A 26,570-nucleotide genomic window follows, 5' to 3' on the forward strand; every position below is an offset into this window, starting at 1 on the left:
GGATTGCAATTTGTAATTATCGTGTTGAATTTATTCATATGTAGGCTATCTGTTTGTTTATGTTGATGTAAATATATGTTATTGATTAATTTATGACTCCAGTCGTGCCAATGCAGTTCGTAGCCTACAGATGTTGTATTTTATTTGTAATCGACTGAACACATTAGGCCGACTGTATTATCGTAATTTTCTTCCTTGGGTAATCATAGCTAAATGAGAAAGGGTTACAAAGGCTAGTTTCCTTTAATGCTGTACTAAACAAAAACGTGATTGACATAAGTTATGACCACTGAACCGTAACATGGTAGTGCCACACACTCTATCAATGGGCGTGGACATTAACATAACAATGTCACAATGCATCATTTTAATGTTTGTTCTTTGATAAATATTAAATGCCCTCCCCGAAAATATTTGCTGGTTGCGGGCCTGCATTAGATTAAGCGGAAGTGAAGACAAAGAAGACAATCTTCTTCAAACTTGCCATGAAAAATCTTGGCAAGATCTAGCTGCATGATCTCCATAGGAGTTAGTTGAATCGATGTATTTTCTAACATGGACTCGATGCTGTGCTCTAAACCCTCGACCACACAGCCAACTAGGTTGTAATATCTCACCTGTAGAGAAACTTGTTTCTGCCAAAGCGGTTGATGTGAAAATCGAGCTGGAAATGGCAAAACTTTCAGACACAATCCCCGTATAACTTGATGTAGTTCTTGCTATCGAAGATGTTGTTGCTGAAAAAGATATTGCAAAGGAGATTTATATTGTTTTTGGAACTTTTGTTAAAAAGTTTTTGAATGCAGATAAAACGTCAAATTCCTCCCAGAATTTATCTCACTCCACATATTTTTTTTCTAATACTTTTTGCTTGGCTACATTCTTGGTTTATTAACCTGCTTGAAATTGGGACAAACGACAAAAACAAACACTTAAGGTAAACCTATCGATTAATAATACCTATTTGTCTTTGGCAAATGAAATCCTTTTCAATGTTGCATGGTTTTGCGTACCATTTGCCTTCTGTGACCATCACTGCACAGTTGCTGTAGACTTTGTCGTTATTGGGTTCACCAGGCGCCCAGTTTGTAAAGCTATTGCATTCGCTGGTTCCATCGATCCATTTGAAGTTACAAGTACCAGTGATGCTCAGCACACGCTTCAAGCCGATGAAGTAATCTATTGAGAATTTGACTTTGAGAATTGTGAAGTGGAACTGTATGATAATCAAGCCTGCCTGAATAACAATATCTAATTTTCGTGGCACATAAACTGTCCAATTCTAACAAATGTTATTATTTAATCGTCTGAAGCTTATACAGTACTTCAAGAAATCAAAAAATAACTTTCCACTAGTGACATTTGAAATCAAATGAAAAGCTTGTTCGTTAATGAGTTTAAAGTTGGCAAGCTGAACCTGATAAAAAAAGCAATATACTTGCAATTCAAATAAATTTGTTTTTTTCTGCACAACATTTTGAGCGTTAAGCATTTTGGAATCAAGGCAAAATCTGTTACTGGACTTTGGCTTACCGTGAGAAGAAAAGGTTTTCAAAATTGAATTGATGAAACTTTGCACATCTGCAGTTTGAATGAGAACCAGCATAGCAGAGTGCTTTGAACAAAAAACTTCAGCTTCACTATAACTACTTGCAGCATTGTTATTGAAATAATATTCATTGAAGCCGTGTTGGTGCCATGTTACATTCTTTTCAGGTTGTGGCCTACAGCCGTATAAAGATAGGGGGAGACACCATAATACTAAAAGAAACGTCGTTGCCATCTGGTTTGCTGCAGTTTAGCTTATTTTCATGTCTGACTATTAAAGCAACAAATAGTAGGCTACTTGTCACAACATAATCCGAATCTAGTGAAATGTAGAAGCAATAAAACACCAAGTTAGAGTGTGCGCAAAACCGAAAAAGATGTTAATAAGCTACTTGTCACGATTTCTTTCTATCTCTTACCAGGAAAAAGACTTGGAAAGATTCAATGACGTAGTTTAATGGGTCAAACCGAAAAGCAGTCAATTAAATTCACGGATAGTTCTACTGGTGAAATGATATATAAAAACGCTTGAAGGACTCCAACGAATGGTTCACCACTTCCAACAATTAATCAAAGTAATAGTAAACAGCAATAGATTCCAATGCTTGCGACTATTGATCGAGTTTAACGTGATCCACTCACAGCTTCTCATACGATTCTAATTTCAATCAGAAATTATATTAGCATCAACTTTGCTTTACAGTACTCGTATTCAATACTTCCACTCTCGATCAACAATAATCTTTGCGTCTATTAACAACTGCTACTACTACAATAATGAACTCTCATCACCAACTCATCATAATACAACTCCCATAATAATAATCTCAGAATAATCTTAGAATAAACATTACACAAACTACACCACTATTTATAGTTGGCTGTTCAGTCCAATAACTTCGAGAAGGTTACATCATAAAGAACCATCGTTCGGTCACGTAGCATTTAAAAGGTAAACAACAGAAGCTTATAGAAGGTCACGTAGGGAAAATGATTCCAGAAAACACGTTACATAATACAGATTTCGTCATCAGAGGTTACTTCAGGTCATAACCGACAATAACACAACGCACCAGAATTCCATAATGAAAATAGCACATTCGTTGAAGATACAAAGCAAGCCATCGCGAAGCATTGCACCTTGATTGTGATTGCAACAAATAGTAGGCTACTTGTCACAACATAATCCGAATCTAGTGAAATGAAATGTAGAAGCAATAAAACACCAAGTTAGAGTGTGCGCAAAACCGAAAAAGATGTTAATAAGCTACTGAATACAGAGTACTTAGCATAGTGACAGCATCTAGGTTAATAAGTAAAATCGACAACAGAACTGTCAGCCTACATTAAGTTATATAATCATTGTTTCCATTTTTGACTTGGAAACAGAGCTAGAAAGTTGCGACAAACCAATGATTTTTTAACCTTTCTTATACGAGCTGTTTTCGTACGTGGACAGCACGTCACGAGCTATCTTAGCCCGTGCTAATAAATTGCTAATAACGGGAGCTATGAAAACCACAGAGCCAAAATATTTTACAAGATAATAGCCATGTGTATTGTGCGTACAGAAATTAATTTTTACCGAATAAATTCATTGAAATTTAATGAAAAAACGTCGGAAAGTCGGTCGGTTTTTATTCTAATTTCCCAATAATAATTTTAAAATTGAAATTTATTAATTACAACATACAGTAATGCTAAACTAAACAAAACATTACTTTTTCTCATAAATATAAGCTATTGTTAGGCGTTTTTGCATTTCAAAGTAATTGCACTAACATTAACATATATATAACTACTAGCATTGCACAAAAAAATGTCTAGCCACCTGAGACGAAATGCTTATTGTGAAGGGCAGGAAGGTAGAAAAATGACCAGTTTAGGTTTAGAAAATTCGAAAAGAATAAAAACTAAAAGTAAAAAAAATTCACATTTCTAGCATATTTCCTTATGTGAAGTATTTCACTACTAGGGTGGGGCGTCCTCATAAAGTCCTGTGTTGCTACAGATAGTGTTAAACCTTTCTTTGCAATGACCAAAATTTGCTAATGTTTTGCTGAAATGACTTTCGCGGTCGACTTGTAAGCTCGTCATGCTTTTACTCTCTTGTAATTTTCTTGTAATCAAATACTTTTCGGCCGGATTTCCATTCTTCCGTTGCCCTCATGGGACAAAATTTAAACCACGACCCATGGTTTGGTAATCACTGCCATGAAACAACTTGACCTTTAAAAAGATTTAAAGGATTCATACCATGTTTGATACATTCGCTCCGGCTTCAGTTTCGAAATGTATTTTCGAAAAAAAAAGTATTTTGTACTGTCAAAAGTTTTTTTATGTGTTGTTTTGCAGTAACTCTAAAATTGTAATTTTTTTCTCCAGTTTTATTTACAATACGGCCTGCTAACTTTTTATACGTAAGTTCTTTTCCGAACCATTTTCAAATCGCTCTCAAACTTTCACAAGCTTTGAAAAACATATTTCAACTCATCGATTGCTGGGACATGCCAACTTCTGATGTCGGCCTTCCTTTAACTTTCTGTTTTCTTTTGGTAACTGCACACCATGACATTTAATAGCCTATTGATCATTCCTTCTAACTCTTCACACCTAAACGAGTATATAAATTCACTGCTATAAAATAATCTCAATAGCTGTTTCCATCATTCTGTGTGCAGTTGTGTATGTTAAACTTTAGCAAAGCAGTTACACAAAAAAGAACACTGATACTACCACCTTCCTCAATAACAGCAAATATTTAATTTGTTGTAAGGCAAAGAGAGTAAAACCACATTTCAAGAAAGTGATAAAAATACACTGTAGAAAACGCTATAAAAATACAATAAATTATCCAGCATCAATATCAAATTATCGAAATAGTTTCCGCAAACATTTGATGACCTTGAAAATCCTGTACAAAAAAAAATCAATATAAATTTTAAAATCAATTTTGGCCAAGAGTCGTTCCTCATAGGCTTTTGTCACATGTGGTGTTTACCACGCATGCTACTCGTTTTTAGTACAAGATATTTCTTTTACAGAATAACACGCAGAGATGGGCGTGATTTTGATCTTGAAGATCACAAGTGATCTTGAAGATCAAGATCGTGATCTTGATCTTGATCTTCAAGATCACTTTTTTTTTGGTGATCTTGATCTTGATCTAAGATCACTTTTTTTTGTGTGATCTTGATCTTGAAGAACAATAAGATCAAGATCACTTTAAAATTGAATTTTACTTCCTAGATGGAGGCATTTTTTTAAAACTAGTACTGTACAAAGAAGTTAGTGGCAACTACTAACATTAAGCCACTGTTAATATGATATGTGCCCAACAAAAGACGATTTAAAGTCTCCATCTAACCTAGTCAGTGTTGCCATTTCAAAATTGAAAAAGTTTTCTGTGTTGGTCATAATAAAGAAGTCAACTTCCGTGTACTTTATTTTGACGCATAATAAAAAATGATTTAATTTTGTTCACAATTTCCAAGTGCGAATTTTAAAGAAATGTTTGCTTTTTTTGACCCAATTTTAGATGTTTCAAAAGTCTAGAATGGCGGTGTTAAAAAATCTGGATTCTAGCAAACTTTGGTCATGTGAAGTGGTTTATTGCAGCAAATCAACCAGACCAAGACTTGTTTAGGGTTTGAGTATGGAGCGGTTTGTCGGACCGCAAACCTCTGAACTTTTTTGATAGCAGACAACACTATCAATGTTGCCAGATGGGTAAATGGTGCCATAAACATTGACATAATACAGTGAAAGTTAAAACTACTTAGTAACACGAATAAAAACTCCCACATGAACCAGACAAAAATTTGGTAAAAAAGATGCTGTTCAAAGTTTATTTTTATTTATTTATTGTAAATAAAAAAGTATAAAACTAATTGCAAATTTTGCGACTTTTTCAAAACTACTGTAATTAACCTTGGCTTTGGGTGTGACGTTGCGATTCTACGCAAACTACGTCAACAATTGATAGGCCTAATAGCAACAGTCACTAACTTATTACAATTCTTAGGCTAGCGATCGAGTAGTAAAAAGTAAAAGTTAGCAATACCAACTATATACCTTTACCCAGGTTGCTCATTGTAATTCATTTTGCAACATCATTGATCAAAAACTTCATTTTTTTTCAAGTAGCCTACACAAAAAGTGATCTTGAAAGTGATCTTGATCTTCAAGATCACGATCTTGATCTTGATCTTCAAGATCACATAGTTTGGTGATCTTGATCTTGATCTTCAAGATCACCTATTCTTGGTGATCTTGATCTTGATCTTCAAGATCACCAATACTGGTGATCTTGCCCATCTCTGATAACACGCAATAGTTAAATTTTGCGTTGAAATCAAGGTTTGAATACACAAGAAGCATAATCAATTTTCAAAGTTTATTATTAAAATATAAATGTAGACTACCACATGGGATGTTACATGGAAAATATTAAGGGGATTAGATAATTACACGATGAAATGTTTTTTGCAAGCAACAGCGAAGCAAGTTGCAACACTTGAAATAATAACGTTAAGCTGTTTGGTTGCAAAATTATCGAGATTCGTATTGTAGAATTACCGGCTTGCCCATGCTGGAGAACGTAATAATAATAACAACAAAAAACAAAAACAGATGTGAGCTACCATATATCTCTGTTACAATTTCATTAGATATATAAGTAATTCTTGCGCCAGGGGTCAGGTTTGATCTTTTATGCCCATTTTTGGATCTTCCAGGCCCATACTTTATATCTTATATCCCAATGTTTTAGACTTTTTATGACCACGGGTTTGGATTTCCTATGCACATGCTTTGGATATTTTAAGCCCATGTTTTGAAACCCCAATGTCCATGTTTTCGATCTCCCATGTCCAAGTTTTATATCGGTTATGCTCATGTTTTAAATTTCTTATGCCCATCCTTACGACTACTTAGGCCCACACCTTGTACCTCTCTCATGCCATGAACGGCAACGAATATGGCAAAACACCATCGAACCAACCGATATGTCAAAAAACAGCAAGAAGGCATGGAGTCTAATAAGAAAATTAAGAAATGATCCAGTAAAGCCAAAACAGCAACATTATCCTGTCACGGCTAATAAAGTTGCCTACCAGTTACTACAAAATGGAAGGCCAACAGAAAAATCCCCAGAACTAAAATAAGAATATGGAATATACTGAAAATACTGTTTTGACAACACCCTTCTCATCATACGAACTTAAAGCAAGATTTGATGCTCTCAAAAATAGCAAAGCTATTGTACTAGACCAGGGCTTTCCAAACTGGGGGTCGTGACCCCGCAACGGATCCTGCAGGATCGCGTAACGAACTTCAAGGGTCGCAGAGAGTACACCAATTTTACATAAAGTACTGCATATTATCCTATGGTACTTTTCAGACGTTTATTTTACAACGCAGTTGTTAAAATTGATGTAACTGTTCAAAAAATTATTTTTAACTGAGCTGTAGATTTTGCGTAAATAGGCCAAGCCCTGGTATAGTGGGCTAGCTTGAGTGCTGCATGCTACTAGCTGGATATTGAAAAAGAAAACTAGTCCAATCAATAGATAACTGATTAAAAAAATTGAACGGTGACGGTTTCGACGATTTTTTCACGGAAGTAGGGCTATTTTGGAAGGACTGTGTTGGTTTGTGTACAGTGTACTGATGGAGCTGCTGCAGTGACAATTCATACAGCTGGGTTTCATGCAAAAGTGCGATTTGCAAGTGGTACACATATTGCATTTATACATCATAGGCTGTGATTCATTGCGAGACCCTAATAGCTAAAAAAATATCTTCTTATCGAAAGGTTGTAGTGCAAGATGCTGAGGCTGAGAAATTATTAACTTTATTATAAGAGTCGCGCACGCCATAACCGTATTTTTGCAAGTTTATATGGTGAAACGTACTGTAATTAAAGTTCAGAGTTTAAATTCCTATTACTGCACTGTGAAGTAAGGTGGCTCACAAAACCAAAGCTTTAAAGAGATTATTAACCTTGAAAAATAAAGTCGTGGTTTTTCCAACGAAAAAAAATCAGACTTGATCTGTTCACTTCTCGGTCCATCATTTCTGCAACGACATCTGGCTTTTAAAATTATATTATTTGTGAGATTTGCTTGAAAAACTGAAAGAACTTAATTTATCTATCTAAGGAAAAAACACCAACGTTTTTACATTGAAATGAAAAATTGAAACGTTTGTTAAAAAATTTAACGTCTGAAAAGAAGAGATTGAAAATGATTCTTGTGAAATATTCTCATCTACTGAAGATTTTTTGACTAACAATGATGTGGAACCAAACGTTAAGACTGTGGTTATCGATCATTTGCCAAATCTGTTGAAACTGTTTTAGAAGTATTTTCTTCAAGAATTAGACAATGCCAAATTAGATTGGATCCAAAACCCTTTTGCAATATAAAAACAAAGTACTGAGCATTTCTTTCCAAAATCTCAGGAATAACTCGCTGATCTATTTTCTGACTTTAAGTTGCAATTTGAATATTCTGAAAAAAGCTTCACACTTTTTGGCTCGTTAGAGCGGAATATCTACTATTAGCAGTAACCGCACTCCTGCCGTTTGGCTCCACATGTTTGTGAGTCAACGTTTTCAAAGTTGACGGTAATCGCAAGATAATAGGCTACCGTTCCATACTAAGCAACATTGAAACCGCCTTGAGACCAGCAGTAACAAACATTGAGCAACGGCTAGACTTGCTTTGTAGTAGAAAGCAGTCGCACCCATCATACTGAATAATTTTTTTTGTTTTGTTTCCAATAGGCTACGTATAAAGTAGCATATTTCCATTACTGTGGTTTCTTTCTAATTAAGTCTTTAAGTATTACAAATGCATATTTTGCCCTGCTTGTCACTAGAATGCCCACGGTCGTCAAAATGACTACTTGAAGATGTGAAATTTCACACATCTTTTTTGTTGTTATTTTCAGGTCACTGTCCAGTTGTGACTTTTAATCAATCGGTGAACTTAATTGGATATCGAATTAACACTTTGAAATCTATTTGTTTGAGGGTCATATGACCCAAACTTTCCTCGATGTCCAATGTATTCATTTTGACTACCTGCTAAGCTTTTGTGATAGTAGACATTATCACCAGATTTTTTTCTCTATTCGACTGCTCAGTTTTTCTGTTTATGTCTCAAAGTACTGGCTGTCGCTTTTTCACTCATTCTGTATTTTCCTAACCAGCAGCAGTAGACAGTCTAGTGCAATACAGTTATGTCGAGAAGAAGACGTTTTGGAAGAGACGAAGTTCTTGAATACTTCCGTAATATTCCTGATGACGTATCTGAGTGTGAAGACAGTGGATCTAAATTTGACGACTCATATATTCCTGAGCAACATTTAGATTCTACTTCCAGTGACGAATCTGAGCAGGGCTCATCATGGAGTTTGAATTCTGGTCCTCGTTTGCCTGTTCGCCCTCCTAAACGAGGTCGGATTCAAAATCAACGTAAAGCAGCCGAAGCTCTTCAGGTGATAGATGATAGCCTACTGATTCTGCAGTAAATGTAAGTCACAATGAAGAGGAAATAGATCAGAATATTGAGTTGGCATCTGACACTTCACAAAGTGAACTTCCTTCTCCAGATGTTGATAATGCTGTTGAGAATAGAAGCATACTAGTGACAACTCCAGATGGAACGGAGTGGAATCAAATAACTCTTGGTGATTATTCTGGATGAAAACGTTCACAACAGAACGTATTGAGATAAGCTTCTAGGCCTACGCCTTATGCAAAAAGAAATGTGTTAGCTGGCAGCCTTGCAAGTGCATGGCGTCTTCATGTCGATAACTTTATTCGCAAACACATTACCAATGCGCCGTTGCAGAAGCGTATCGCCAATTACAAAGCCATACGTTTGCTCTTACTGATGAAGAATTGGAAGCTTCCATCGCTGTCATGTATGCGCCGGAGTTGCAGGAAAATATGATCTACCTTTGCATGATTTTTGTGGTGAAAGATGGGGTGTGCCATTATGCAAAAGCGCTATGTCCAGAAACCGATTCGGTGAAATTCTCCGGTTCCTTCGTTTTGATATATTGTAAGATCAAATCGTTCACAAAGGCTACAGACCGACAAATTTTCTCTACTTTCGGAAGTCTTGAACCGATTTGTAGATAACTGCTAAACATCTTATAAACCTGGAGCTCTTATCACAGTGGACGAGCAGGTTTTCCCTAGCAAAGCCAGATGCCCTTTCACCCAATTTATGGCATCAAAGCCAGACAAGTTTGAGCAAAATATTGGTTAGCAGTAGACAAGGAAAGCAAATATTTGATAAGCGGCTTTCCTTATGTCGGAAAGGACAAAACACGCTCCGCAATTGACCGCGTTTTTGATCTTGTTGTAATGCAACCCATGGGCCCTTATCTGAATAAAGGAAGAAATGTAACCACTGCTAATTATTTTACTTCTGTGAAATTAGTCACTCAACTAAAATAAATGCAAACGAGTCTTTTGGGAACCGTAAACAAAATCAGGAGAGAAGTACCATTATCTTTGAAAAATAAAGAAATAAAACAGAGTAACCTTACCGGGTTTAACATACTTTGTTTTTTTTACACACAAAATATGACATAATTAAAAATAAACTCAAACGTTTTCGACACGTACGTGTGTCCGCATCAGGAATTAAATCTGCAATATACATAAAATGAAAATTCGTAAGATAAATTTGTCTTTGCACTATAGCTGAGTATTGGGAAAAGTATGATACAGCCCTTAAATGTAATAACCCTCGGTGCTAACCGTAATAACCTGCCACAAGCACATTTGATTTTATGTCAAAATTCAAAACCTACATTATGTTCTCACGCAAATTAGCTTACCACATTCATATTTCTGATAAAAAGGCTGATAAAAAATGAATTAAAAATGCTCATAACATATATAAAAAGTATGCAATTCTTCACATGAAAGAGAACATGAGAATAGTTATAAATACAAATTTTGTAGCCTTCCATAAGCCCACATTTGTTTCTGCCTAGTAGTACAAGTATAGGCTATTATTGTTTTGTTTAACGTAGTTTCATCAGACAGTTTTTTTTACACCCCACGAAAAAGTTCTATGTTTTTTGCTTTAGCAACTCATTTTCATAAAATTTGACACACAATTTATTTGGTCATTCGTTTTTGAAATTGAATTTTTTGTTGCTTCATTGTTGCATATTATTTTATTCTCATTGTCAGCATTGTGCAACAATATTAAGTCACCAACCAACTTTGCTCAACATATTATTCAAATGAATCAAATACCATACCAAGGACGAGGGCGCCAGTGCTGCTCAAGTCCACAATGATGTCTCAAACAAAAAACATTAAAATGAACTTTTAATCTAAGTTTTTCGTTTGTAAAAAATGAACTCTTCAGCATAGCAGTCTATTATGATGTTACATTTATGTTCTACAATCTACATTCTACAGCTATGTTCATAAATAGACTGATAACTACTATCAATAAATTCCCAATCAATATGAGTAGAAAAATTGTCTTAAATGTACAACATAAAAAAACAGAATGATAAAAAACGCAAGATTACATTTAAACTGTCTTTTAGGATAATGTTTTATATTTCCATATGTGTAGACCGACAGTTTATTGCAGCGCAGTTGGATTCATCTATCTTTTAAACTCTGTGTCTTCTAATCAATGGGAGTTGAATAAACGTGTTGGACGTTCACGCGTTGATGAGGTTAAATCGCCATCGAACTTGCAGCTTCAAATCTGCTTTCTGAAACAAAATTACAACTTATCAGCAAGTAGTAAGAGATATTACTTGTCAGATCAATTGCTAGATTTATGATGTATCCCAACAGTGGTATGGCGTGATGATGGTAATATATTATTTTACTTTTCAGCAGCAACAGTCTTAAAGAATTAATAAAACTTCATTATTGGCAATACTTTGCCCTTTATCATACAATTTAATGAGATTCATTTATTGGATTTTCTGGCTAATTGTGCCTTTTTAATGCACTGGCTCCCGCTATATCTTATTAAATCAATATAAAGAATTTAAATCTAAGATTACTTATTGTTGTCTGTGTTGTCATTCTAAAATAATGACGATGAACGTTGTTTCAGAGATTTTTTAAATACATAAACAAGACAAAAACATGTATAGAACGCGATTTTAATTTAGGCTACAAACACGATAGAAGACCTGAAGGCCTAAATACCCTGCTACAGACCTTTGGTCAAAATTATTACAGAGCAAATTTATACGTCATCACGTAAAGCACTTACAACTTATAACATAATTATAAAGAAATGTTTTTTTTTGAGATTAGCGATAATATATCAGTTTTCTTTCACGTAAACGGTTCATATGTAGTCCTCCATCATACTTTCATTGTAGGCCAACTGGCCTTTATATAGCGTTAAACCTGATATCTTGAGGAAATCTTTCACCTTGTTTCTTTGAGGAGTCGCCCTTTTTATCTTTGAATTGATCAAGGTGAGCATGTAGTGGGTGTAGTTTCAGTGACATCCTGCATCCCATTTTGTAACACGCATCTCTGAGTTGATCAAAAAGCACCCTGTAATTCTCTGTCTTGTGATTGCCTAAAAATCTGTTAACTGCAGACATGAAACAGGTCCAAGCTGTCTGTTAAACTTCAGACACCAGAGGTTGTCGTTTTACATTATAAGGTCCAATTTCATAGCTGGTTCTTGGAGGCAATTCCTCTTCTTGTAGTGAAAAGCTGTGTTTCTGCTATCCCAGAGACAAAGACAGCATTGAAACTTGATAAAACTACCCTGAAGCGGCATCAGTTCAGTTCAGTTCAGTTGTTTTTTATTTCTGATCATCATATCAAAACAATACACGTCAACATAGCAAAGGTCAAGAAAAAGGTAGAAGCGACAAAACGCGAACGTTAAAACGTGCTTGTGATCGAAGTAAGTTATTGAGTTGAAAAAAATTTGGCACGGTCGCAACACCTTCAGAAAAATTTAAGATATAAAGGGAAAATAAAAAAATAAAAAATGTTACAAAACAAATAAACATATATAGGCTATAACTAGGGGGGTGTGTTAATTGTCGATTCATACCGTACGCTGCTAAAAATTTGTGGAGCAGTATCAAAATCTAGAATATTCATGAAAATTCGACATACGATCCCCCTAACCCCCATGTACATGCCCCCTGAATAAAAGGTACCCCTATTTTCAGAAAAATATGAGATTGTTGGCCTTTTCACCCACTATACTTGCGTTTTGGTGGTATTTATCTTACTCCTATGTGGCTTTTCGGGGTCTGTGTGTTCAAATATGACATTAGAAAATTCCTAAGAATTTTCAATATGGCGGTATTTCAATATGGCGGCCAAAATGAGGCTTGGAATGGGTACTTTTGTAAATTTTGACCAAACATAGTTGTGTGATATGTCGAATTATAAGTTTTCGAGGGCGTAGAAAACGAATTTGATCCCAAAAGTAGGCTTATTCTTTCCTGGCATGCGCAATGAAATTAACTGAGTATTTATATATGTTCATACTGATGAATTATGCTTGTTATTTTGCATTGTGTTTTGCAATATACTCTTACTAGGCTGGGCCAAAAAAGGGATTATTTTTAAGAATTTATACTAGGAAGTTGTAAGTCACTTAAAAGTTGTGAATGGGTATCAGGAGCAAACCCATGATAAAATTTTTATTTTTCAATGATATCTTACGGTTAGACAGTCCGTTACCATAGCAACCGTTTCCGGCAAGACAACAACTTGACTAAAGTGGTGATTTTTCAGGCTGTGAATGACTGTCAGGGCTCATTTTGGTACCAAAATATGCAAAAAAGACAGCCAAAGAGCATGGAACATATTATACACGATGTCTATGAAAAAATTAATTCCACTTTTAAATAAAAAAACATATTTTCTTCACAGTTATGGTCAATTATTGAACAAAATGAAAATAAGTTATCCCGAAATGTACCATCATCATCATCATCAACCAATTTTGATTATACAGGCCATGAATTAATCCTCATGTCGAGGGTGTGGCCTGTCCATCTGTCTGTCGAGAACGAAGTCTTCCCCTCCACACCTCGCGATTTATTGGGTTGGCAAAGTCCATGTTAAGGGCTACAAGGTCACGTTTTACAAGTTCTTCCCTAGAAAGTTTTGGTCTACCTTGACCCCGCTGTGCTGCGGTGTTGACACATCTGACCTGTGAGATCCAGCTTGAGCTGCGCTCAACGTGACCAAGCCATCTCAGTCTGCCTAATTGGAGGACTTCACTGATATCTTTTAATTTGAGCTTTGATAGCAGAGTCTCCAGCTGGATGTTGTCTTCAGGTTTGACCAGGCAGGTCCATCTTACCATGGCTCTGTCATTACGTTGTAGGCGCTTCACGGTACTTGCTAAAGCTACATGCCCCTGTTGACCAATGGAAGTCAATTACTTCCAAGTAACTTCAGTACACAATACAAACTCATACAATAAACATTCATATTAGTCTCAACTGTACAAAATGGAGGCCAGTGACTTTTTTGTCACAACCTCAGATGACGTTGCCAGTCCATGCAGCTTCTCTCGGACACCCTTCACAACTCTGTATAGTGCCTGGAGCCGAGCTGCTCTTCACATTTGGACGCTTTATTTTTGTTCAAATCTGTGGTGAGTCCCAATGCCCGCTTTGCTGCGTCATGGACAACATGGAGGTTGGCCACAACTTTCTTGCCATGACGGTAGTTATCTGAGGTGGTCCATTGTGCAACGGGCAGCTTGACAAAGCTGGAGTCAATATTCAAGAGCTCAAACATGCTCCAAGAGTCATGTCCAATGAAGTCTTTGAGGGCTTTTGTGTCCAATTGATGAGGCTGGCATCTCTTGTTTTCTTGTCTGTGTACTGTCTGTCGAGTTATGGTACCTCAGCAATCAGCATAGCATTTCTCATCGTCTGTTTGTCAGATGATGTTCGTTCTGAGAAGAGTGCCAAAGAGACCAATCTCTCTGAGAGATACCATATATGGTTTTGTAGATTCTGTCTGGCCAGAACAACAAAGGAGAGAAATTTGGCAGGCCACATCATTGGGTCCTTGCTGATACTGGCCTCTGCCTTGAGGGGGTTCTTCATTAGTACCAGGTCATTCGACGGTGCATCAGCAGCACTCCTGCACGTTAACTACGCTTTCGTGTAAAAGATTGCCAAGAATACAGCAAGACTGGTGAGTGGTGATTTCTTCCAATTCTTCGGGTGCATACACATTCCAAGCTGGCATCGGAAGAGTGCCACCTTAAACGTGTACAAAGTTTTGCTAATCCAACGGGCATGGTGGAATGCCCCAGGAGTTTTGATGGTAATGGATCTCCGACTAGCAGGGACGATCCCTCCAAGAAACAGCAGTGTTAGTTCTGTCACCTCTAGGTAGTCGTGTTGAAGAGTCTCCTTGGTGCTGTTCTCGATCCATGCCTGAAGGAAGGTGATGATGTTATGTATATAGCCTGTCAACTCTCTTTATGGAGCAGTCACCTCGATCAATGTATATAGTTGTGGTTCAATTCGCTCCAATTGTTCACCAGTTGCTTGAACAGCTGTTCATTGGATCATGTGGTTGGGCTATACACAATTGAGCAAGATGCCCCCCAATCAACTCATGGATGTGGTGTCTACAAGCCAGTTGCAGAAAACGTCTACCAAGCTCTGTTTCCAGTCCAAAATGTCTACCTCGTGTTTGCCAAAAACTCCCCTTTTTTGGCTTTGTATCTGTTGACCTATTCCTCTTACTCTTCCTTACTTTGTATTCTTCAATAACTGTAAGGATCATCTGTTCTAACGCTTGCCACGATTTAAGGGTAATACCAGTATTTGCTCACCAGTCCTGCAAGTCCTTTGTTACAAGTCTGGCGGTATCCAATGCACTAGACTGAAGATGGCTGGCTTGCTACAGTTAATTGTTTATGATACTCATGGTACTGAAAAAACAAGGCGGTCCTTTTACAAAGGACTCTGATGTGGATGAGATTCTAAATAGTAATATAACAGAGATTGAGAAACAGAAGCGGTTATACCTCAAGATCAGATACGCCCGTGACACTGCACTCTCAGTTCCAAAACAAAGTGACATTTTTCGTTTATTGAAAGACCATAAAAAGTTGCCATTTTCTGCTTATGGGGCCAATCTGAAAGCTTACCTGAGTAATTTGAGTTGCAAAGCGGATGTTACGATGACTGATTTAAATTCTGTTCTTGACGGCATGAATCTAACAAAGAGCTGAATACTGTGTTTTATACTAAATTACATATACATCATAAGTTTGAAAATATGTTGTTATCAGCTTATTTTTTGTTTGAAATAATCATGAATTCGTATTCTACGCCCCCGAAAACCTATAATTCGACATATTACATGACTATGTTTGGTTAAACTTTACGAAAGTACCCATTCTAAGCGCCATTTTGGCCGCCATATTGGATTACCATTATATTGGATTTTTAGAGGTAATTTCTAATGCCATATTTGAACTCACAGACTCCGAAAACCCCTATAGGAGCACCATAAATACCGCCAAAATACACGTCGTTTGGTGAAAAGGCTTAAAAACTCATATTTTGGTGAATTTATGGATACCCCCTTTTCAGGGGGCATGTACATGGGGGTTAGGGTGGTCCAATATGATAATTGTTTTTTTATTCCGGATTTTGATACTACTCCACATATTTTAAGCACCGTACCACGTTGCCATCGTGAAATTCGTCAAATAACACACCCCCCTACTATAACTTTATTAGCTTACATAACTTTAGCTGATATATTGAAGATTTGTATGGACATCATAATGAAGTATGCAAATATGAATTTTAAGAGTAAAGTGAGGCTTCCCGTGACGCACCGAGTATTGAACGCGGGCCGGTGGAGTGAGGCACCACTCCACTGACCGCTACGCCACTCAATACGCCAAAAAACGTGCTCCAAGGGAGGCTCGAACTCACAACCTCCGCATTACTCCTTAACTGTTTATAAGTACGGCGCGCTAACCGATTGCGCCACTGGATGGCATAATGAAGGCTATTTGTATATTTTAATGAAGAATAATGAAGGCTAATTTGTATGGCATAATGAAGGCTATTATCTTGAAATCACCAACAACCTCCCAATTGTAGAGGTCCTACTTCAATGCACTCATCACGATTTTGATGTTTTAATATTCTTTCTTCATATAAACTGAGTAAGCCGGAAGAATGGAGGGACACTTGTCTGTGTTACTCAACAATACAGCTGTGAGACTTTTAGATGAGCTGTCGGTGAAGAGCTTCCACTCAAGGATTGCAGGAAATACCTATTTAGCCTGAAAAAGTTTTCAATATCATGGCAGTAGCATAAACTGTCTTTAATGTGTAGAACACTGAAAAACTTCTTTGTAAACTAAGTTGAACACTGTCATCCAATTAAGTCCCATTGCTCTATTGTAGAAATGAGTGACTCAGCAGTGAACTTATAAAGATAGTAGCCTACTGGTTTTGGATTTGTAGGCTATGTCAATGAAAATTTTCTGACACTATCATTTATATCTTTTTTATGACGGTAGTAAGGGCGCTTTTCACCAGTAACGTGGAGTTAAAGAAAGACAAACACACCGTGTAGGGTAGCATCTCGCAAAGCAGTAAATGTTAATAAATTGCTCAAGAAAAGTATGCGACTGCAAAACTGCTCAGCATTTTTTGTTTCATCACAAAAGCAAAACCTTGCAAGGCTTTGTGTGCAAACAGAATCCAATTGTTACTTAATAATACCCATTATTAGGTAACTATTGCTGGAAGCAGCTGACAGTAAATTTTCAACGTTATGTTTATGCCTATTTTCATGAGAAATGAGAAAAAAATTCAAACTAATCTGAGGAACACAAACCTGAAGTTATTGTGGTATAATAAAGATTTTTTGTATTTGTTAGGCAAAATCAAACAGAAAATAGCAATTATTTCCCAAGGACAAAACTTTTTTCTTTTTTTGTTACATAGTGTTATCAACTACTTTTCCTTGATTTTATTCTTCAACGTAGCAATTTTCAAAGTATCTCTGGCACCTATAGTGAATGGAATAATTCTCCGGCAACAATACTTCACAATAGGAAACTTCATTCTGCCAATCTCGGTAACCGGTTCTGCGTCAAAATCCACTACAAGTATGTAAAAAAGCGGTCAAAGCGTCAGAAGCCTCTACTTGGAATAACCTATCAGAGGCTTCGTCAGTCCGAGGATAAAGATTCTATACCAACTTTAAATTTGTTTTTCTGACAGCAGCTACCAAAGGCTACAAGGCTAGGCTACGTTGCACAATTTTCTTGTAGATCAATGCCACAACATATAAAACTTTGTAGCAAAAAAAAAATTCTGTTGCTAGTTTCTTACTTAGGGATAAAAAATTGACAGCTTAGAATCTGCTTGTTCAGAAAACGCTGTTCAGAATTAGCCCACTTGATGTTGTCGATGAATAAATACTTTAATCACATGTATTAATATGAAGCAGTTAACATTCAATAAACAGCAGCAACGGGTTATGTCCTCTGTGAAACGAAAGTAGAGATTAAACACCACTTGGTAGGTAAGATTAACATTGTAACGCATAATTTTTCCAAAAAAACATTCTAAAATTTGCTCAGCAAATGGAAAGTAAACTAGACGCGGTGCTGGGAGCAAAGCACATAAAACCTATATGGCGGCATATAACTTATATATGTAACAACAGGTCTGTATCGATAACAGGTTGCATTCACTTAAATTCGGTGCAAACAATACTCTTCTGATTATGAGTAAAGAGACTCTGCTTTTTGAAATATGATGTTACAAGAAGAGGTTGTAGAAATGTATACTTTCAACTTTTGAAAAGTTGCTTTGCTAATACTCAAAAGAAAAAAGTGTTGATTTATGAAAGCATTAGGCTATGCTGTACAATTAGTTTTATTCCAGCTTTTTAATGTAAAGTCTTCATAAGCATAAAAAACAAGTCTTATTAGTAATGAAAATTGTCACATCACAAAATACAACATGAGTAAAAATTTTGTTTACTGTAGTAACAACTCCTTTCTGTCTCGATTTTATTCCTCAATGTAGCAATTTTCAAAGTATCTCCGTCACCTAATAAATGGAATAATTCCATGGCAACAACACTTCAACAATAGGAAATTTCACTCTGTCAATCTCGATAACCGGCCTTGCGTCAATAACCTCTACAAGTCATTCTATTTGAATAAGTTTCAGGTAAATGAGTGTCTAGGAAGTCTGTGTTAAAACTACCATTAAATCTTTATTCAACTAGTCTACTATTAATTACGGTACTGCAATGGGAGGTAAAGAAGACTTGAGAGTTATGATGACAGATGTGTTGAACAGCTTGGCTCAAATCAAGGAAGAACAAAAGGTTCTCAAAGGTCAGTGCGTGGTGACATAAATTCTGAATCTAAAACTGATACTAATCCTGTCCCTTTTGTTTCAGGTCCTAAAAAAAATGCTGTTGAACGATTAGACAAACGAATAGATGACCTTGCCAAGAAGATTAGTGGCATATCTTCTGCCATACAAAACTTTGAAGAACAGCTGGACAAGCAGGAACAGTATTCTCGGCGTGACTGCTTGATCATTCATGGCTGCTCAGACATGCCTGATAGATCAAGCAGCCATGCCTCATTTGTTGATTATGTTTTAAATATATTTAATAGGAGAATGAGTACTGGTACTGAGGTAACTGCTTGGGACATCAGTATTTGCCATCCACTGTCCCAAAGGTCTAAAAAACAACCTATGATTGTAAAATTTACCAGGCGGTCTATTCGTGACATAATATTTAAGTCAAAAACAAAATTGAAAGGTACAGGAATGGCAATCACTGAATCTCTAACTAAAAAAAGGCTTTTATTAGTTAATCAGGCAAAAGAGAAACTCGGAAAAAGTAATGTCTACACCTTCAATGGCAACATTTTCGCATATGTCAAGGAAAAAAAGCACCAAGTTCACTCAACAAAGGACATTGAAGAGTTAAGTAAATAGATAAACTTGATTTTAGCTACATCCATATAATAATCTACTTTTTATCAGCTTAAATTGTAAATAGAAACTTGTTCTTTCTCAAATAATGACATATTGATAAATAAACTACTAAAATTAACTTTATACATATTGGGGTCCATGTATGAATTTGCTACCATCGCTGTAATGGTGTCCACTTCAAAATTTGCAAAGATTTTGCAACTGAAAATAATTTGACAGAGAAAAATTTGGAGCTGTTTAAGTTAACAAATAAAATGTTTAAAGGTCCCTGAAGATAAACCGTCGCAAATTAGTACATGGACTTCAAGTCTGACAATTAGAAAAATATGTTTTCTTTCAACTGACATTAATATATTTTATTATTGTCCTTTTGATCCATTTATTCCCAAAATAACAATAACACAATTATAGTGCTTTCAGCACTAAACCAGTAGGCTACATTTTCTGCATTTAGTTTGGTTTGTTTTTTCACAGCTTTACCGGTAAGTCCTTATTCCTTATTTGTTATGCTTAAACCTAAATGTAACATATGTAATAAGGTTGTTCGCAGCAACCAGAAATCCACATTTTGCAGCATGTGTGGCTTTTCTTATCACTTTAAATGCACTACCAGTAATATAAGAATACCCACTGGTACATGTAAAAAACTTGATCATTCTTACTTATGCAGAAATTGTCTGCAAAACTCTTTACCCTTTTTAAACTGTGATGATACTAATTTCTCAGAACTGTTCATACACACAGCTCCTCAACCCCTCAGCAATGAACCTTCAGTACTTAACAAGCTTTTTTCATCTAAAAATGCAAATGAAATTGCCAGTAATGATGAACCAGATCTATATTTTGAAGTCAATGATGTGTATATCAGTTCAACTGAAGCAAGCTCATTATTAGCAAATATGCAAATAAATGAATCCCTGATAACTATGCATCTAAACATTAGATCTCTATCCAACCCAAACAATTTCTCTAAACTTCAAGCACTTTTAACCTCCATGACAATTAAACCACATATTATATCCATCAATGAAACATGGCTAAAAATAAATCAGATTGGTGAATTTACCTCCCTAGCAGGGTATGTTTTTCTTGCAAACAGCAGATGCAAACAGAAGGGCGGAGGAGTAGCACTGTACATTAAAGATAATCTTATGTTCTCTGTAAGAAATGACTTAACTATTATGAAAGAAAAAAAGTTTGAATCTCTTTTTGTTGATTTATTTGTGAACAAAAAAAAGTTAACTTGTGGTACTATTTATAGATCCCCTCAATCACTTTGTGCTGTCAACTCTGATTTTCTGCAGACACTCCTTCTAACTATAAAAACAATATCAAAATCAAATGCACAATGTTTTATTATGGGCGATTTTAATTACAATCTATTAGACCATAACAACTGTCACACTAGTAACTATGTTGATGCAATGTTTGAATACAGCTTCCATCCATTGATAACTAAACCAACTAGAATTACTTCATCCAGTTCCACAGCTATTGATCACATATGGACAAATGTCTATAATGCCAAAACAAATGCTAGTATAATAGTTGACTGCATTGCTGACCATCTGCCTGTAATACAATGCTCTCAATTAGGTTTAATTCAAGAATTTTCCCACTTCAAAGAGAAAAGGTGCTTTAGTAACACAAACATCTGTAATTTTGTTAAAAGACTATCAGAGTTAAACAGTAAAAATATAATGGAAGAAACTAACACTGATGCAGCTTACAATAGGTTTTTTAACAATTACTCCGAATTATTTAAAAATAGTTTTCCTGTCAAATCAGTAAAACACACGAAAACCCAATGTTGGTATGATGCTGAACTCTGTGAACTTCATAGAAAAAAACAACTTGCATATAAAAAGTACATTAGAAAATCATCTGCAATAAATAAATCCCGGTACAATGCTCTGAGAAACTTTTATGTTAGATCACTGAAACTCAAAAAGCAAAATCATTTCAAAATTGCTCTGTTAAAACACAAAAATGATCTTAAAAGCACCTGGAGTGTTTTAAATCAGCTATTAGGGAGAAGCAAGTGCAACAAATGGTCCCGTCTGGCTGCTGGAGATAAAATCTTAACTCACAACAAAGATAAAGCTGACTACTTTAATGAATATTTTTCTTCAATTGCCTCAAAGCTAGTTGATAAAATCCCAAACAAAACTTCACAATTTTCAGAATACCTTTCCAATCCTATTAGTAAATCAATTTTTTTACAGCCCACCACCACTCTTGAAATTAAGCAAATTCTCTCTTCCTTTCAATCCAAACTAAGTTGTGGCATTGATGAAATACCAACAAAAATTATAAAAGCTTCCCCAGACAATATACTTACTGCACTTGCACATATATTTAACCTATCCTTAACCAATGGCAATTTCATATCATCATTTAAAACATCTAAAGTAATACCTGTATTTAAAAAAGGGAAAGCAGAAGACTGCAGTAATTATCGACCTATCAGTTTATTACCATCAATTTCAAAAGTACTTGAGAAAATAATGTACAATAGAATATACAATTTTCTAGAAGGCAATAACTTCTTCTATGGTCAGCAGTTTGGTTTCAGACAAAATCACTCAACAAGTCATGCAGCATTACATCTTGTTGATAAAATTTCAAATGCAATTGAAAGAAAAGAAACAACACTAGGTATATTTTTGGACCTGTCCAAAGCATTTGATACTATCGATCACCACATTCTGCTAAACAAACTTTACTATTTTGGTATTAGGGGTATAGCCCATGACTGGTTCAGTAGTTACTTACAAAACAGATTTCAAGTTGTAGAAGTATCTCACTCAATGTCTGCTAAAAGAGAAATATGTTATGGAGTACCACAAGGATCGATCCTTGGACCACTATTATTTTTAATCTATGTTAATGATTTTTCGAGATGTTTAGTACACTCTGAATCTATAATGTTTGCTGACGATACCAATTTATTCTTTTGCAGTAAAAATTATGATAAACTTTTCGAAATGGCAAATGAGGAAATGACAGGAGTAACAAATTGGTTAGCAGCAAATAAGTTATCACTAAATGTAAAAAAAACTAAATACATGTTATTCAATAATACAAATAAACTTTCAAACCTCTCTTACACTCTGTCTATATGCAATCAACCCATTGAACGTGTCAACACTATTAGTTTTCTAGGCATTTTGCTGAGCGAAGACTTGTCATGGAAACCCCACATGCTATCTTTACTGCAAAAACTTCGCAAAAACTTTGGAGTTATCTGCAAGGTTAAGCCCTACCTAAACACCAACAACTTGATTTGCCTTTATCATTCCTTAATTGAAAGCAATCTCCGGTATTGCATAAGTGTATGGAAACATGGTCATGTAACTGTTTTAAAAAAGCTTCAAAAGATTTGCAACAAATTTATAAAAATGATTGCAAAACATGAATCAAATCACTCTGAATCCCATAATTTCTTCACAATTGACGAACTATACACAATAGAAACTGCAAAATTTATGTTCAAACTCAAACACAATCACTTACCCCAATGCTTTAATTCTCTATTTCAACTTAATAACAATTTGCACTCAATATCAACCAGAAGCAACAATCACTTTTTCCTCCCCTACTTCTCCAAAAGCTTGACTCAACAATCCATTCAGTTTAGTGGAGTTAAAGTGTGGAACCATCTCCCGAAAACCATCACTGAAATTGAAACCTTTTCAATATTTTGCAGTAACTTGAAAAAGCACTTGCGTTTTGAAAATTAACCTCTAACAACCTATGCTGTAACTCTTTAATTATCTGACTGTATTATTGATTGTTGCACCATATCCTGGTATAGCATGCCTTTCTAAATGCCACTTTGGTAAATATATCCTACATATCATATATTACTATATTATACATTAACATATTTTACTATACGTATATCTTATATATTACACCCGACCGGATATGGATGATGATTACTATCTTTACTCTTCCATGAATAAGCTACTATACCATTTTGTATAATTTAATATTTGCCAGATAAGAATATATCACTAAGTAACTACCAGCTTGCATCTAACTACTCCCTGATTATTATAGCCTAAGCTATTATGTTCGTTCAGAGGATCGCTTGACTTTTCGTAAGATTATTATTTAGGTTGGTTTGGAAAAGATGCTTGAAACAACTCAGACACTCCATCCTTCATCGGCACTACCAAAGAATCTCCACCTCTCATTAGCGATACCAAAAACACTCCATCCCTCATTGACGCTATAAAAGATGATTCAACTCTTATTAGAAATACCAAAAACACGCTGCTATATCATCATGCTTCTTATGCTCTTACATGCGCAGGAAATTAATTTAAAAAACAAAGCTTTTTTAACTATTTTATCTTGATCATGAGCTGCCATATTATGTATTTGTTCTGCAATATATAGGCTACTTAATATCGTTGCTGCGAACACTTTATTTCTGTATGAAATCTGTAAATAGTCCTTGTTTTGATAGTCCGTTAATATGTGTGTGTAACTGTGTATATTAGTTTGTTTTTGTGATGTTGGGTTCAGTCGTGTTCTCATTGCTTTAAGAATTGGCGCTCCAGTTGTTCCAGGAACGAGGAGGCGACTGATTCTTAACTAATTCATCAACTTATTTTAAAGTATCAGGTTTGGTGGCCGTGCTTAACTATATTTATTGATGCATATACCGCAATATTAGATCCTTTCATGCACGTCTTAAACCATTAAGGTTTTGCCACCTTTTCCTTTTGTTAGTTTTGTTACTGTATTTCTTTTTCACAATATCATTTCTTGTGCATTCTGACAAAGAAAAATAAATTGAATTGAATTGAATTAAGTCTGCAAAAAAGCCGTCGAAAGGCTTTACCTGGAAAAAATTATCAGAGGTTTTGTCAGTCCGAGGATAAAGATTCTAAACCAACTTTAACTTTCTTTTTTTAACAGCAGTTATCGCAGACTGCAGGACTAGGCTAAGTTGCATTTTCTTGTAGATCAATTTCACGGCATATAAATTTTTATAGCAAACAATATTTTATTTTCCATTGCTAGTTCCTTATTCAGAGATAAAAATTTGACAGCTTAGAATCTGACCAGAAAACGCTGTTCAGAAGTAGGCTACTTGATGTTGTCGATGAATACACACGTTAAAAGTCCGGCCCGATAGCTCAGTTGGTTAGCGCGAGAGTTTGTGAATGAAGAAACTTCAAGATCAAGCGGCGCTAGTTCGACTCTCGGGGTGTGCGCTTGAGCAACGCATGTTAAGGATTGCTCTCTATTCAGCGGCATCCAGTGGATGGAATAATTCCCGGCAACAACACTTCAACAATCGGAAACTTCACTCTGTCAATCTCGGTGACCGGGCCTCAGTTGTTCAAAGCCTCTATAAGTAGCTTATGCAAAACTGTCTTGAATAAGCTCTCAAAGAAGCTTTCCTAGTCCGAGGATAAAAATTTAATCAATCAATCAACCACATTTTTAATATGAAGCAGTCAACATTCCATAAACAGCAGCAACGGGTTATGTTCTCTGTGAAACGGAAGCAGAAATTAAACACCATTTGGTAACCGAATGATTTTTCCAAAATGACATTCTAATATTTGCTCAGCAAATGGAAAGGAAACTGGAAGCTATGCTGGGAGCATATAGAGCAAAACATATAATATAGAGCAAAACATATAAAACCTGTGTGGAAGCATATAAAAATAAAAATAATTAACTATGTGAATAGAAATTTAATGTAATCAAATTCCTGTATTTGAAAACATTTGACTGATAGAGGCACTGAAAATATTAAAAATTGATTTATTTTCTATCATCTAATTTACGCATCATTGATAACGGGTCTGAGTCAGTGGTTCAAAGCCTCTACACAAATATGCGAAACTGCCAAGATTAGCCTATGAGAAAAGCTTTTTCAATCCGAGGTTAAAGTTTGAAACTAAACCAAACAACTTATCTTAAAATTTGACACACATTTCTCGATACGGTTGCAGGCTTTCTGTCACCTTCTTAAATCGAATTTGATTCTTCTCCAATTTGTAAATAAGTGTGAGGCTGGTTTTCCATTGTGTTTTTCCAGTTTGCTATGACGAAAAGAACGAGAAGTCGTTTAATATTTAAACCAAATCCATAGAATCTTTACTTTATTGTACCACAAACATACACAGCCGAGTTACACTATCGGATTGAGCACTAGGGTGGCTCGTTTTTAAACTTTTTTTTTAAATTCTCTCGGGGTAGTGGGGAAATGGTGCCAATGAGTGAGAAAACAATCATGACAAAATTTGAGATTTGTAACAAATTGTCTTCAGCCTCCTCATGGGGCCCAAAAATCGAAAAATGGGGTCAAAAACGCAATTTTTTTTAAAAATATTTTTAGTTTGTGTAGATACAATATTGTTTAGATATATCTAAATAACCTAAAAAAAAAATTTGAAGTCATTTGAACTATTCCTTCAGCTTCCTCACAGCTTCTGAAAATTTTCATTTTGCTGAAAATTTCGCATTTTTGTTTGTGGTTACATAACTACAAACTTCGTCAGTGACGTAAATTCAAATAAAAGACGTCACTTTTTCCTACCGAATTAACCCAATTTCATTAAAAAATGATGCAACAGCTCAGGGCAGGTCTATAAAGAGAAATACAATGACGTTTTATAGCTGGCAAAATGTCTAACGCAATTATGTATCTTGTAACCACCCACAAAAATGCAAAATTTTCAGCAAAATGGAAATTTTCAGAAGCTGTGAGGAAGCTGAAGGAATAGTTCAAATGACTCCAATTTTTTTTTTTAGATTAATTAGATATATCTAAACAATATTGTATTTACCCAAACTAAAAATATTTTTGAAAAAAAAAAATGCGTTTTTGACCCCATTTTTCGATTTTTGGGCCCCATGAAGAGGCTGAAGACAATTTTTTTTACGAATTTCAAATTTTGTCATGAGCGTTTTCTCACTCATTGGCACCATTTCCCCACTACCCCGAGAGAATTAAAAAAAAAAATTCAAAAACG

At 35.5% G+C, this 26,570-nt stretch overlaps 1 protein-coding gene across 3 annotated transcripts in view; it reads right to left on the bottom strand.

The window, feature by feature from the left end:
• The window catches only part of LOC145781954 (uncharacterized), a 93,707-nt gene that overhangs the window by 16,096 nt on the left and 51,041 nt on the right, over positions 1-26,570 (bottom strand). Inside the window, exons 2-4 of one of the 3 annotated variants that reach the window (XM_082593664.1) lie at positions 1,968-2,407; positions 961-1,179; positions 618-737 (exon numbers count right to left, since the gene is read on the bottom strand). In XM_082593664.1, the coding sequence (XP_082449790.1) occupies positions 618-737; positions 961-1,033 (193 nt within the window). In that variant the 5' untranslated portion in view covers positions 1,034-1,179; positions 1,968-2,407. Of the gene's footprint in view, positions 1-617; positions 738-960; positions 1,180-1,533; positions 1,786-1,967; positions 2,676-26,570 lie in introns of those variants that run through there. The other 2 variants (XM_082593663.1, XM_082593662.1) reach the window with 2 other exon arrangements.

Source organism: Aplidium turbinatum, chromosome 13 (assembly GCF_918807975.1).
Source record: "Aplidium turbinatum chromosome 13, kaAplTurb1.1, whole genome shotgun sequence".
Taxonomy (NCBI): domain Eukaryota; kingdom Metazoa; phylum Chordata; class Ascidiacea; order Aplousobranchia; family Polyclinidae; genus Aplidium; species Aplidium turbinatum.